This window comes from Maylandia zebra, linkage group LG1, assembly GCF_041146795.1.
Source record: "Maylandia zebra isolate NMK-2024a linkage group LG1, Mzebra_GT3a, whole genome shotgun sequence".
Lineage (NCBI taxonomy): Eukaryota > Metazoa > Chordata > Actinopteri > Cichliformes > Cichlidae > Maylandia > Maylandia zebra.
This window is the reverse complement of record NC_135167.1, coordinates 45,268,843-45,284,163: the sequence shown is the minus strand read 5'-3', so window position 1 is coordinate 45,284,163 and position 15,321 is coordinate 45,268,843. Positions and strand designations below refer to the sequence as shown.

The 15,321-nt window shown below is 42.9% G+C and overlaps 1 protein-coding gene across 1 annotated transcript; it reads left to right on the top strand.

Moving 5' to 3' along the window:
* Window positions 1-3,618: 3,618 nt before the first annotated feature.
* ccnd1 (cyclin D1) lies at window positions 3,619-9,664 on the top strand. The gene is made up of 5 exons (XM_004575587.5): window positions 3,619-4,237; window positions 5,549-5,764; window positions 6,377-6,536; window positions 6,707-6,855; window positions 6,933-9,664. The coding sequence occupies exons 1-5, from the start codon at window positions 4,040-4,042 to the stop codon at window positions 7,086-7,088; spliced, it is 879 nt and encodes a 292-aa protein (XP_004575644.1). The 5' UTR covers window positions 3,619-4,039; the 3' UTR covers window positions 7,089-9,664.
* Window positions 9,665-15,321: the final 5,657 nt, after the last annotated feature.

Here is a 15,321-nt window from a genome sequence, read left to right as displayed (position 1 = left end):
AGCTCACAATGGACTCAGCCCAACCAAAGACGTCAGCGTGCACAATAGAAAAATGTATATCTTTTAGTCAAGTGGGTACTTACTTTTACTTTTAAAGAGATGTAAAATTCCACAGCAGCACCTAATGTTAGCTGTGAACTTAAACTCTTAGCAAATACTTGCCAATTGTAACTACCTACCTGCAAAACTTTTGTCTTCAAATAGCTTTGAGTGTTAATTGGGTTATACTTCAGAGAAACTACATGTGGGAGAGGGGAAGGCATTGTATGCTGGCTCTGCTCAGTTTATTATTGTATTTTTTTGTGGCACTTGTTATGAAAACACTTTGAGCATAATGGATGTGCACTGTTTGGTCAGACCCGAGTTAGATACCACAGCCTCATTCACAGAAACTATTCAAAGCAGTACTATCTAGTCTGAAGTGTGTGTGTGTGTGTGTGTGTGTGTGTGTGTGTGTGTGTGTGTGTGTGTGTGTGTGTGTGTGTGTGTGCCTGTGAGAGACAGAGAGGGGGAGGGGGTATAGGTTGCATGCATTTCTCTTTACCTTTATGCCGTTCCCAAACACCTACTGATTCATCACACCAGGGGGTTTTTCCTGTTATCCTTGCCCTTGGTCCTAAATGTCTGTCACTCATCCAGCTAGAAACCAGGTGCTGTTAGGTCAGTTATGGTGCAAATGGTGGACACTCACAGACACAAACACACAGAATGACCTCCGTCTGTCTGGTTTAACGGATCACTTCACAGGACAGTCTCCCTATCCATCTTTGCAGGGTCATTGTGGCCCTGCCCTCAGCTAAGAAAGGAATTTCATTCAGATGGAAAAAGAAAACTCTCCTACTTCTCTGTGTGAGGCAAGCCTTCTCACACACAAACACACATTATTACTTCAAAGCTTTGATTCCTCGTCACAGACGGATAGATATTAACTTTGCTGTAAGTGAACCGACTGCACTACAAAAATGTTCAACATGCAGCAGACCAAAGTTTCTGAGTATGCCACAGTTATGCAAAAATTGCACAGAATAGGAAAGATAATCAACCACACACGAGTAAAAGAAAATCTCAGAAAAACACACCACATCACAGACAAAAGTTTACCTCAATGTGGCACATCTAGGTGTGCAATAGTATGACTGTGTTATCTATGAGCATGCATATTAATGTGAAGGAATACGGCCTTATACAGTTCATCTCTAAAGGTTTCAGCATTATGCAAAAAGTGCCCCACATGACAGAAAGCTGAGAAGTACAAACGGCATGGGGGAGGGTGTGAGTTGGAGGACAGAAATGAGCACACACAGACACTCTGTAAATGCACCAACGTATTTCCATCACCTTCAGCGTCTGTATCATTGATTAATAAATATCTGCATACAGTTTCAATTACAGGGTTCGTTGTGAATTTGTATACTTCTGGGAAACTAATAAATGCCAGTTTACTGCATCATTAGCTAAAAGAATATCCACATCTCACATTGCAATGTTGAAGAACGTGATCAACACAAACATGTGATGGGGCCGTCATTTACCCATGCTTAACCTCTCCACTAATTATCATGAAAGGCCTGGTCATTGTGTTTAATCTTGCTGATAAACACCCCAACAGATGAGTTTGGTTATATGTGTCAACAGAGAGTTAAAGATGGATATCTTATGCCACACGTCCTGCCAAAGATGACGTTCAAGAGAATGGGTGGATGCCATTAATAGTTTATTGCTATATGTTTGAATCCACATTATCAAGCCGTGGCCTTGATATGGTAAATTGCATATAGCAATGGGCTATATGCCATGGGCTGTGCAGTAGTGGGATAGTCTGAATCAGTACGTATGCTGGTGTCATGTCACCCTCCACTGTCCCTTTAAACACCCCTCCCTGTTACCATAAAGCTGCTAGAAGAGCCTCACAGCAAAAGTCACATGCTCCAGCTCTCTTTGTTTCCCTGAGAAAACCCATATCTGACTGTGCACGAGGGGCTGAAGAGACACAAATGGCACAGAGGAAAGCTGTCAGTGAAGCAGACTACAATCATTCATCAGTTTTATTAGCATCTGTGTCTGCAGAGTATACATAATAACAACGTGGACTTGAATGACATCATGGTAAAAATACGATATAAAACAATGATAAAAGCTTTACAGGTGACATGCACACACTATAAATAAAACAGTAAAGCTCAAATTGGTAACCAGCAATTCACCACTGAAATGGATTACTAGCATGATTCAGTTACAAAGCAGCTACAATAAAATACAGAGTATAATATATATTAAAGTATACAGCAAAGGCCAGTGTGTTTTCTAAAGTGGAAGTAATACACAAATAAGTGTTTGAAAAAAAGAGCCAATCTGTGAAACATTTCTGAATAGATGGATACAGGTTTTACACAACAGAATCATTTATTCGTACATTTATACGCTCATTCGAAGCCACAGCAGAGTGCAGATACGCTCCTAATGTGACTTCTTGCTTTGTCCACGGAGGTGAAGCCTGCTTCAGGCATTACGGTACCCACTAGCTCAGACAGGAATTTCAGGAATGTGAAAAGCTCCAATGCATATTGAAAATAGATTAAAATGTGCACAGAGTGCCCATTTAATTTTTAACTTAAGCAGCTAAATACACTTTCATAGTTTTCATCAAGCTGCAAAAGTCAGAATATACATCTCTGCATGGCTCCATTAATAACTTGATCTAAATTGTTTCCTGGTGGTTCTGGTGAACAAAATACCGTCGGTAGTAAACGTCTGTATTGTTTATTTTAAAAGACTGTGTCAAAGGACTTTGATTGGATTATCAATAGCAATGTCAAGTTTTCCAGTGCACTGAACTTTTCCCTACATGAAAAGATACACCAACATCTGCCTAGTAACAGCAATTCCTCCCATTGGTTTAACGCCAGTCTCCTCCCGTTTGTGTGTGTGTGTGTGTGTGTGTGTGTGTGTGTGTGTGTGTGTGTGTGTGTGTGAGAGAGAGAGAGAGTCAGGAAAGTCTTTAATCTTGACTATTTTCCTAACATTTTATTATACTGAGGTACACACACACATATAAATATATGATTACACTGTTCAGTGCTAACAGAATTGTACTGAAGCTATTCAGTTAAATTCAGTTTGATTTAAGCAGCCCTAATTCTCAACAACAGTCGCCTCGGGGCGCTTTATATGGTAAAGTAAAGACCCTACAATAATACAATGTATGTTCTGCTAAAGAAAAAAGGAAACTGGCCTTTAAGTCAGCTGATAATAGAGCTATAATTATTATAGCCTGATCTGGGAAACTCTTTCCAGTGTTCTCCCATGCTAGATGGAGTCAGAGAAGTGAATGACTAAAGCAGCAACTCACTGTTGTCCCACGTGCTCACCTTATGTTTGCTCAGAGCTTCTGCTTTCATTCAGTCACAGACAGAGGAAGTACAATATGAAAAGAGAGGGCTGTGAGCCTCTATCGCCCCCTACTGATAACAAGCAACCACCCCCTGGCATATCCTTTCCAAAAGGGACAGACGTCTCCCTGACCCCGGACCTCCCACCTCCTCTTTAGAAGGTACCAGGCTATAGGAGGAGGGGGGAGAGACGCGAGGAGGGAGGTCTTCCCTTCTCTTTCTTATATATATGTATAGCGCTATAATAGAATCCCTTCCTCGCGCGCTCTTTTGCAGACTGCTTATCTCTTTGATCCGACCCCCTGCCGCCTCTGCCCACCCCCAACACTTAACAACAGCTGACGTCATCTCCTCCGCCGTGCGTGTTCGCTGATAAACTTTGTGTGTGTTCTCGTGCGTGTTTGGTGAGCGCGAGGCAGGGGTTTTTGTCTCGCAGTGCGAAGTGGTTTGTTCCAGAGGGCTGGCGCACACAGTCGGAGTAACAGCACGCAGCAGCGGCAGCCCAGTAAGAAGAAAGTGGCGAGAAAAGTAGCTGGCTGTGGGTTTCTGTGCTCCGGCGTCTTCTTACTGTTACACGGTGACGTCTTAACCCGGAGATAGGAAAGTTTTATCGGCAGTGATAAATATACTCAAAGCAGAATTAGCCTACTATGGAGGACCAGCTGCTGTGCTGTGAGGTGGACTCAATCAGGAGAGCTTACCAGGACGTCAACCTGCTCAATGACCGAGTTCTACACACCATGCTCAAGGCCGAAGAAAACTACTTGCCTTCGCCAAACTACTTCAAGTGTGTTCAGAAAGAAATTGTACCAAAAATGCGAAAAATAGTTGCCACCTGGATGTTGGAGGTTGGTTTATTTGACTTTAACTTTTTGCTTCCAACTCCCCGACGGCGTGTCGCTTGCTTAACCTCTGTGTACACCCGAAGGTGGCATATTGGTCGTTATATGAAAGTTGTGCGGCTCCGTCTGCTATTTTACTGTGCATGTTACATAAAGGCTCTGAAAAGTCCCGATGAGTGCTGGGTGGTCCTTCACCTATAAGCGGAGATCGGCCTCTCGCTTTCCACCACGAGTCGGCTGCCTTTCTTAGTTATTTCTTTGGATTCCGCATGTTTTTGCTTCTTGCATTAAATGTTGACGAGATCGGAAAAAATATTCCGAAATAACAGCAATGTACACGTATGCAGTCTGCTCTGTGCCAGTATTATGCGCCATCTTTGTTGTCGTACAGGAGGAAGATTTTAATATCTTTAAAAATCAATAATGTCAACAGAAATGACAATAACTTTGTAATATCGGAAAGAAATGCCTGTATAAGATGAGACTGCTGCACGGTGCCTGCTGGCGCTCGTTTAGCTGCTGTCCGCTGCTAAACTTTGTTGTGCTTGCCGACGGTCCGGGCTGCGTGTGAAGGTCGCCACGAAAAATGGATATTCTTAGAAAGCGTAAAATGAAGAAATGACATTTTGGAGTCGGCTTTAATACTTGAGATGTTTTTAAACATTTACGTGTAGTTTTGGAATGAATTCTGTGCTGTCTTGTATTTTTTATTAATTTTTGAAATTGTGCATCTGGGCGCCGGGGGAAGTGCTGCCTGCAACACGTGAAAGCCCGTCGCAAAAAACATTTTCTTTTGAATTCACTTGGACTGCAGTCGGGTACATTTGTGTCCCATCCGATTAGTCATTCGATAAGGATCATTTAAATCCTATTTTAACACGGCCAGATAATTTTTAAATATTTCTAAATATTTTTTGAAAAGATGACGAAGTTGAAATTGGAGTGTGGAACTTGCATGGACGCCACCTTTGTGTCTCAGTCAGAACTGACTGCAAACTAATTCTCGGCTGCTTTCTGTGCTGAACACTCCAAACTACGTAATAAATACATTGCGTGTGAACTTGCCATTATTCCGGTGTGGTCTGAAATTACGTTTTGTTTTTTTAAATAGAGTGGTGAGGAAATTGAAACAACTCAAACATATTTAATGTGCAGACTGTAATTTGTTCTAATGTCGTTTGTCGTCAGTGCGGCTCTTGAACGCAAACAGCTGTGCACGGATTAAGACGCAGAGACAAAGACTCCGCAATGCACATGAGTTGGAAGTTCCTGGAACCGAGCAAAAGCATACTCTAATAGCTTTGTCTACCCTCCCAGGTCTGCGAGGAACAGAAATGTGAGGAGGAGGTTTTTCCGCTCGCTATGAACTACTTGGACAGATTTCTATCAGTTGAGGCCACCAGGAAAACAAGACTACAGCTGCTCGGAGCCACATGCATGTTTCTAGCATCAAAAATGAAGGAGACTGTGCCCTTAACGGCGGAGAAACTCTGTATTTACACGGACAACTCGGTCCTGCCCGGGGAACTGCTGGTAATTGACTTCTGCACACTTGGATGTTGCATAACACATACAGCACAATATGCACTGAACAGTATACCTAATGTTTGCAGTTTATCTGGTTAGTGTCACCGTGGTGGGTGGGAGGGAGGAAACTGTATTGAAATGACGTTGAACTAAGAGCAGAAATGTGCAGCAGTGTCTGAATGGCTGCGGATGACTTTCCCATGGTGGCTGGAGGCCGCTCTGATTTCATGAATGGTTTCAGTGGCTGCCAAGAAAAATCTGGTTCACAGCAACACCTAGTGGTCATAGGACAGACCTGCACATGCTTGCCAATAACCAACATTGGCTCCAGTCAGTCTCACAGTCTTCTTCTATTGTGTGCTCCCCTTCAAAGGAGCATATCTCAATTATTCATGTTCCTACACTGCAGCATATGTTTTTGTGGATGACTGTGTTTGTATACATTTGGACGGGATGGGGACACAGAAACTTGATGTCAAATGTCATTTTAAGAAAAAGCAGATTAGATAAAACTTTTAAAACCTAAAATAACTTCTAGAATAAATACATGTCACCACAGACACTTGTACTGTATACGGATCAGTTTGAGTGACTCCCTCTGTTCTGCTCCGTCCACAGCAAATGGAGCTGCTGGTTCTCAACAAGCTCAAGTGGGATCTGGCTTCAGTAACTCCTCATGACTTCATCGAGCACTTCCTGTCCAAGCTGAAGATCTATCCCTCCACCAAGCAGATCCTCAGGAAACATGCCCAGACCTTTGTGGCACTGTGTGCTACAGGTGTGACATGAACTTTGTCCTTAATGCAAGCGTGTGTGTGTGTGTGTGTGTGTGTGTGTGTGTGTGTGTGTGTGTGTGTAAGCAGAAAACAGAGTTCTGAGTTTCTCAGGTTAGCAATGAGCGTGCAGTTGTTTTCATCCCTGGAAAACTTTGTTGTGCTGTTTTAACAGATGTCAACTTCATTGCCAGCCCTCCCTCAATGGTGGCCGCAGGGAGTGTAGCAGCAGCTGTTCAAGGGCTCTACCTGAAGAGCCAAGATGCGTCCTTGTCTTCCCAGAACCTCACTAACTTTCTGTCGCAGGTCATTCGTAGCGACCCGGTATGGAAACGTTTTGTCACTTATTTGATGTTTGCAGTGCAATTGGTCTTGACTCAGTCTCAATTCTGTGCTTGCAGGACTGCTTGCGGTCATGTCAGGAGCAGATAGAGTCTCTGCTGGAGTCTAGCCTGCGACAGGCACAACAGCACAATGGCACAACAGAAACTAAACGAGTTGACGAGGACGCGGACTTGTCCTGCACCCCAACAGACGTCAGAGACATCAACATCTGAGGCGACCCGGACCTACGTCGCACAATGAGCAGTGATGGAGGGAAAGTTGTCAGAGGGTGGTAACGGGCGGACCAGGGATGGGGCACCCCACTTGAACTCCCTCCCTCCCTTCCTCCTCCAGCGTGTCACTCACATGCCTGCTGTCCACTACGGCTGCCAAGATAGGATGCTCACCATGCTCACCCCTGTCACATGTCCTGCCAGCGTCCCCTCCCAGGCCAGGAAAAGAAATGAACTCTACAGAGATGTACCAGAGAGAACAGACACTGAATATCAATGAGCTCTGTGGGGCTGGAGCTGAAGCCACAGAGGCAAATGTTTTTCTTATTCCCTCACACGTTAATTAGGAATCTTTCAATTAAAGCAGACTGAGCATGCCTACTAAAACATCCCAAAGTGTACAGTAGGTTCTCATAGTCTGTCATCAGGGCTTCACGTGAAAGCAAGAGGCTCGTCTTTTACTTCGTTTTCTGTTATGTCGGAATGCTTTAGAGTTCCTGCCCAAGTTTCCATGTTTGTCTTGTAGTGCAGACACTCATATACCCTGCTTGCTTATATTTAGTCACTTTATTATGTATCATTTTAAACCTCTCAGTTAGTTAGTTTTATGCTTCTGTTCTTCAAAGCTTGTTTGTTTGTTTGTCTTAAAGCAAACGTAGGGTGAGATGCTCACATTCTATCACCCTTAAAGACTTTGGACTGCTATTGTAAGGTTTGGACTAGGGAAATTCTTTGGTCAATCTTTGATTTTTGCTTTACCCATTTACCTGTTATTTGATAAAATCAAATATAAACAGAGCAGTCCACAGTCTGTTCTTTCTCTGTGTAGTTAGACGTAATTCATTCCAACTTTGTTTTCTAAAGAAAAGCACTTTTGGTCAGTGATGCTGGCTCAGCTAAAAGTCACAGTGATAGTTTGTAAAACAATATGAAAACAGTCTTTTGATGATGGAGAGTGTGGGGAGTACTTGCTGACAGTTACACCCAGTTATGCCTGGATCTGATTCATGGTGTGGGACACAGAATTGAGCACTGTGGCAGAAACTGAAAGCTGCTCAGCACCGTGGCTCGCTGTAGCTGCCTTCCAGTTCTCAGTGTTTCATACAGGTAGAGCTGCTCTGACGTCATGATTTTATAGGTTTAAATGTGTGCAAAGCCAAATGTTAAAGGCCCAGAGCTAAACGTAAAAAGTACTATTTTAATAGTTCAAATCATTTTTGTATAGTAAAACATATTATTTATCTTTGTAGGTTCATGCTGACCATGGCTTCATGAGCTGACGTTAAATTCAAGCTTATTTCTTCCTCCAGAACAGGTCAAACTGCAACTAGTCTCTGTAATTCTTCTCCATTGCTGTAGCCCAGCTCACATACGTGTCATAGATTATGAGGGCAATGAAGCTTAAAAAAAGAGAGTGGTGAAAATATTAACTTGATTTTGCACAAACCTAAAAGACGTGGTGTGCGTTTTTTGGGACTTGCCTAGAGGAAAAAGGGAAGCGAAGCCAGCAAAAGAAGTGGCAAAAAGTTTGAGGGCTCACCAATGGGGTGCGTCTTACTGCTGTATATTTCATACAAGGGCTCCTACACAGCACGGGGATGTTGTCATGTTCAGGTTGATATATACTTTATACATACGGATGGACAGGTTACCATGAGCAAGGAGAGCTCTCTACTACATGGAGTCAAAGCGTGGGAAACGTGAGTTCTGTGAGCATGTCACACTGTGTAGGAACCTTGTAAAATAGGTTTCTGATTGTACATTAAGGATAGAGTAGGAGAGAAACACTCCTTGTATTCCGCTGCTATAGAAAATAAATTCCAGCTACATGTTTAAAAAAATTGATTAAAAACCATGCTTTTCTCCTGTTTGCTGCTACATTTTGGTTGTTTTATACATATGTCGATATAATGCCATTTTAGGATTGAACTTTCTCATAGAAATTGTTATTGACATCCTCATTTGTTTATTTTTCTTGTGTATTCTATGTGATCTTTTTTTTGTTCATAACTACAGAAAAATTTTCCATAATATTCCAAAAACAAGGAAAAATGAGACAATGTACAGAAATGCTTTGATCCACAATACCTCATGTGACAGTCAACAACTATCTCTAATTTGTAGTCTTTTTTTTCCGTTTAGTTATATTCTATTCTACTTGTTGGTTCAGTGCCTACTAGCTGCATAAAACTATTTGAGGTGAAGCATCTGCAATGGAAACCAGCGAGTCCAGGGCATGCTTTGATACTGGTGCCATAACAGAAAATGGGATATGTATAACTCTGTTGAGTGCTAAGCTGTCTCGGTGAAAGAGACTTTATCTTTCCTTTTAGGCCCATAGTGGCCTTCCTTTCCCCTTTTTATATTTATATACAAGAAAAAGCTTTTTGCTCCAACTGTCAGTGAGTTGATTTGAATTTGTATGTAGATTCAGTGTCATGCTCAGTAAGCCATAGACTGTTTTAATGTTTTCACAAATCATTCCACACATTTGTGTCTGCTTCATGCCAGTTTTTTGCAACTGGAACGGTGTATTCATCCTTGTGTTGACAACACAATAAAAACATTAGATGGAATCTGGAAAACTGGTTGCCTGTTTTGGTCCAGAGGAGCTCAAACCTGCTCACTATAACTGAATGTGTTTTTGCAAGACTGAACAATATATTAAATGGAGTGGTTCTTCTATAGCACTTTTCTACTCTACCTGAGTACTTGGCGCTTTATTCAGCATGCCTCATTCATAAAAGCACTATGCTTTTTCTACGGCGTGCTTTCTAACATTTCTACTGTGATGGATGCATCAAAGAGCACCTTGGGGTTACCAGAGTCTGCCTTTTAAAGGATATTTAAAAGGCAGACTGGAGCAGCCAGGAATCAGACTACCAAACTTTCAATTAGTCGATGACCTACTCTACCTATACCAAACACATTAATACACGTCACAAGTGTGTAATATAGTTTTTAAGGGTTGCAGAGTAATTTCTTTCTTGTTCAGGGATTATTTTTCAGCAGTAGTTTACAGTCTGGCAGTAGGACTGTGTGTGGCATAACTTTCAGTGTTCATTAGCAGCACTCAAAAACAAGCTAGCTACTACTGAAGTTTTGCCTGCTAAAACCATTGATCAAACTCTGGCAGGGTTCATTTTATTTCCACCTCACTCTAAAGCAGAAAGGCATGAGAGATGGAGGCCAGAACTATGAAGACCAGAGCTAAGATTTGTGGCTTAGTAAGATAACTTCAGGGTTAAACTTGGGATTTAGATGTTGCAAAGATAGATCATTTCTTAATAGGCTATGTTGCCATGCTGCAGACCTAACCTGCTCTGTAAAACATTGTGTTTGAGATAAGAAAATAATAGGTCAAAAATCAGTTCCACTACCATTCCTGAAAGATCCCTTGGACTTTGGCGCGTAGACAGTAAGAGTCTAACCATGAACAATAAGTTGATTGATGGGAAGATGGAAGTTGAGATTTCAGTTCTGGAAAAGGTAATCAAAGTAGGTTCAACCGGGATTGAATGTATACACCCACAATTGACAAATGCGATTGCAATGAATATATTATTTCCAAGGCCTGACATGGCTCATGAGTGAGTGAGTCACCCAGGAAGCCCTGGGGACTTTCAATTCAATTCAGTTCAACTTTAGTTTTAAACTGCCAAACTACAACAACAGTTGTCTTAAGGGGCTTTATATTGTAAGGTAAAGACCCCACAATAATCATCATGATATGATCCTTAAGAGGGAAAGCAATCTGAAATCTGTATAATTGTGTTGTTTACAAACTCGGCCATCTCCAAACATAGGACCAACAGGATCCTATGATTGGAGGGGAATTCTAAAGTTGGATGAAGTGGTACAGAGTGTTCCCAGTGGGGAGAGGGTAGTGATTGACATAGACCTAAAAAGAACATAAAGGTGAAGGTAACAGGTGAAACATCACACCTGTTCAAACTGAGGTGTTGAGCAGACATGATGTTAAGGGGAGAACTATAGAAAGTCAGATAGTGATGGGATAGAAATGGCTGTGGTGAACATGTACTTCAAGAAGAGGGAGGAAAATAGTGTGACTTGTAAAAGTGGAGGATGATGCACACAGGTGAACTACATCTTGTACAGAAGGTGCAATCGGAAAGAGATGGGAGACTGCATGGGGTGGGGTGATGTCAGGGGAGACTGTAGCTAGGCAGCATGAGATAGTAGCTGTAGGATGACTTTGGAAATAAAGAAGAGGAAGTGAGTGGAGGTAAAGATTAAATGGTGGACCAAGAGGCTGATGGCAAAGATGGAGAAACTCTGAAAGCCAACGACAGAGGAGACACGGCCAGTGACGGAGACTCTGGGCAATGGGACACCTCAGGCAGTCTTGCAAGTGGCCAGCGGCAGCGAAAGAGACGGAACTCCTCAGGCGGTTTGCCGTGACGGAAGGGATGACCTTCTGGCACAGAGAGCAGAACGAGATGAAGCAGGACCAAACTGAATACATCCCTCGGGCTCTGGCAGCACAGATGGTGCTGGCTCAGAAACCCACAGCTCCGGTGGCATGGGCGAGCTCAGGACCCTTGGGCTCTGGCCCAAATGGCGATGGGGTTTGGACCCTCTGGCTCTGCAATAGGTCTAGGCTGCTGGGGGATTCCTACGATGCTCTGAGTGTTTCTTCTTCAGTCACCTTTTTAACTCACTGTGTTTATATACTTCTCTGCATGCAAGAATCGGGGTTCAAGAGTGGTATGTTGGTCACATATCCGTCCACCAGGCAACGTAGTGCCATACGAAGTAGGGCGAAAAACAAACTTCAAAGTAGCGCTACGCGTTCAGCGGGAGGCGTGGATGACGAGCGGCGATAAACTTGCGAAAAGCAAGTTATGCTCAACTCCACCGGTGGATTCTGACAGCGTGGAAAAGTGTGAAAACATCCACGATCACCAACGGATTTTGAAGGGCTGGACTGTTGAATGATGGAGAGGAGGACACCGCCACGGCCCTTCTGAGGGTGTTCGACTCTGACACTGACAACGAGGATTTGTTTGGTTTTGAAAGTGACAACGAAGGAAAGAAGCGGAGAGTGGATGACGAAGCCATCCTGAGCCTGTTTGTATCCGACACTGGAGGAGAGGACTTTGGTGGTTTTAGTGCGCAGGAAGAAGAGAAAGATGGTGAATGACTGACTTTTCTTCTTGTTAAAGCCGTGTCACTGCACCTGAGCCTAAAAGGTAGCCCGGATCTATTTTTCTGGTGTGCTGTAGGTTATTGTTATGTACTACATTTGTTACTCATTTATGAAGCACAGTACATGTTTCATACCTGTAATTACCAGTACTTGTACATATACCTAAAAAGTTATGCAAATATGTACCCATAACTTGTTTTTCAAAATATTAATAAAAGTGATGTCTCCAAACAGCCATCTCTTTCCTGACCATTCCCTTTGTGCATATTCTCTTACATATGAGAAGTCAACATTGAAACACCTGCGGCTTTTAGTCAGGTGCGGCTAATGTATGTGCAAAACAGGATTTTCCCCTGATTTTAGCTTGTGCGGCTAATATTCAGGTGCGCTTTGTAGTCCGGGAAATACGGTACTTATATTTTGTATTTTAAATACGTATGTATTCCATTACTCCCCAACACTGGATATCGTGCTTCCCATAAAAGCAGCAAAGTGAGGTAAATGTATGTCTTTTGTTTGTCGTTGTTCTTTGTTGGTTGAGTAAAAGTGAAGAAGAACTAGTAACCACGGGTCTATTCAACAGAGTGCAACACTATGTGTGCAAAAGACGGTATTACAGCTAAAAAAAATTATAAAATATATAAATTAGTGCCAACTAGTGGTAGGATTAAGAATAAGTGATATCTGGCTAGGCATCCACTTGGATGAGTTCCTGCCCCAAGTGGAGGAGTTCAAGTATCTTGGGGTCTTGTTCACGAGTGATGGGAGAAGGGAGCCGGAGATCGAAAGACTGATTGGTGCTGCGGTCGCAGTGATGCGGATGCTGCACCGGTCCGTCATGGTGAAGAGGGAGTTGAGTGTAAAAGCGAAGCTCTCAATTTAACGGTCGATCTACGTCCCTACCCTCACCTATGGCCACGAGCTGTGGGTAGTGACCGAAAGAACGAGATTGTGAATACAAGCGGCGGAAATGAGCTTCCTCCGAAGGGTGGCTGGCCTCTCCCTTAGAGATAGGGTGAGAAGTTCAACCATCCCTCCACATCGAAAGGAGCCAGCTGAGGTGGTTCGGGCATCTGACAAGGATGCCCCCTGGGCGCCTCCTGGGTGAGGTGTTCCAGGCATGTCCCACCGGGAGGAGGCCCCGGGGCAGACCCAGGACACGTTGGAGAGATTATATCTCTCGGCTGGCCTGGGAACGCCTTGGTATTCCCCCGGATAAGCTGGAGGAGGTGGCTGGGGAGAGGGAGGTCTGGGCTTCTCTGCTTAGGGTGCTGTCCCCGCGACCCGGCCCCGGATAAAGCAGAAGAAGATGGATGGATGGATGATATCTGGCTCCACCTGGTGGAAGGAGGGTGACACTGCAGATCACTCCCCAGCCCGTGGTGGACGCAGATGGAACTGATAATAGATGGAATAAATCAAATAATGTAAGAATAATTAATTAATAGATTAAAATAAATAAGAAATATAGTTTGAGGATTTAAAAGAATACAAAGAAAATCAATTGACTGATTAACATAAAGACCAGAGTAATAATAAATCATAGATAAAAACAAACAATTTTTAAAAAAGAATATTTTTTTGAGTAATAAAAGAAATTGAAAATAAGAACAATAAAATAACTGAAGCTGAAATAAGTAACTAAGTAACTAATTACAAACAAAATAAATACATAAACACCAAAATATATAGGGTATATTTAGATTGATTGTAACATCAAGACAAAACAAATTGAAAGTAAGCTGGGAATTTGAACCACAATAGTCAGACTTAAATAAGAAAGTAAAATGGCATTTATGGTCCCAGAAATATGAGACCGCTCGAAGAGTTTTTCAAGTACCAGATGTTGAAAGAAGCGGAGATGCAGAATCATCCAACACAGAGTGTAAAAGAAACTTAGACTGGACCAGCAGCTGCAGAGGCCACACCTCAGCTAAAGAGGAAAGATGAAGAAACTACATTAAAGCAACTCCAGGAGTTTTTAGCAGTTACAGAGGGAAACTGACCAATTGAAACAACTGTTGGTAGAAGCAATCCAAAGACTGTAGATGTGTCAAAGACAGGATCAACATTGCAAGGAAATCGAAAAATTGACAGAAGAGATGCTGAAACGTCAGGTTGCAGAGAAGAACATGGAAGCCGCCAACACAAAGGCAAGGTCTGGATAAATATTGGTAGCATCTAGGGATCTGAAGGCTGAAATACAGCAGGCAGTACCAGCAGCCTTAGCACAGCAGCAACAGCAGCCAAACCCACCAGTTCCAGCAATGTGGGGGCTGCCTCCAAACGAGCGCATCATGCATCAACAGCAAATATCATGACAAGGAATATGGACCCGAAAGAAATCAGGGAGCTCTCTAGCCTTAACGAAGATGTTTACTATCTATAATAATTGTGAAGAAGTAGGATATTGGTGGAGAGAGTGTCCAAAAGCATGAAGAGACACCCAGCACTGGATAGGACAACCTCAAGTGGGATCACAGTGGGAGGAAGAAATTCCCTGCAAGGAAGAAGATCTTTTCACAAGCTCCAACTGAAGTTGCAATTCTTTCCCCTTGTGATTTAGCTGAAATATATTAGTTGGATGTTTCTGAAAAAGGTGGCATTTTTATGGTGGCCCCTAGAGACAAAGCACGTACAAACTCCAAAACACATGCAAACTCCAAAACAAAACGGAAGTGCTCCAGGATGCTAGGGGCAGTGTTGAGCTTTTGTTACCTAGTAACTACTACACAAGCCAGGAAGTACCAATGACCGGATTTGGGCTGTATCCCAATTCAGGGTTTGCAGCCTTAAAGGCCGCATTTTAAGGCCGATTACGTCACAGCGACACGACGAAGGCTGTCCCAATTCAAAGGCTGCTCGAAATGCAGCCCTCAAATGCGTCCTTAATTTCCCTGAATTTTAAGGATGGGTCGGTGTAGCCTTCATGGCCCAACATATCCCAGACTTCATAGTGCGGTGGTGGTGTGGATAATTTTGCCGGAAAAAAAAAACGGCGGAAGCGGAGCGGCCGAAGAGTAAACTTTCAGAAGTAAGTACTGAATATTATGTCACTTATGT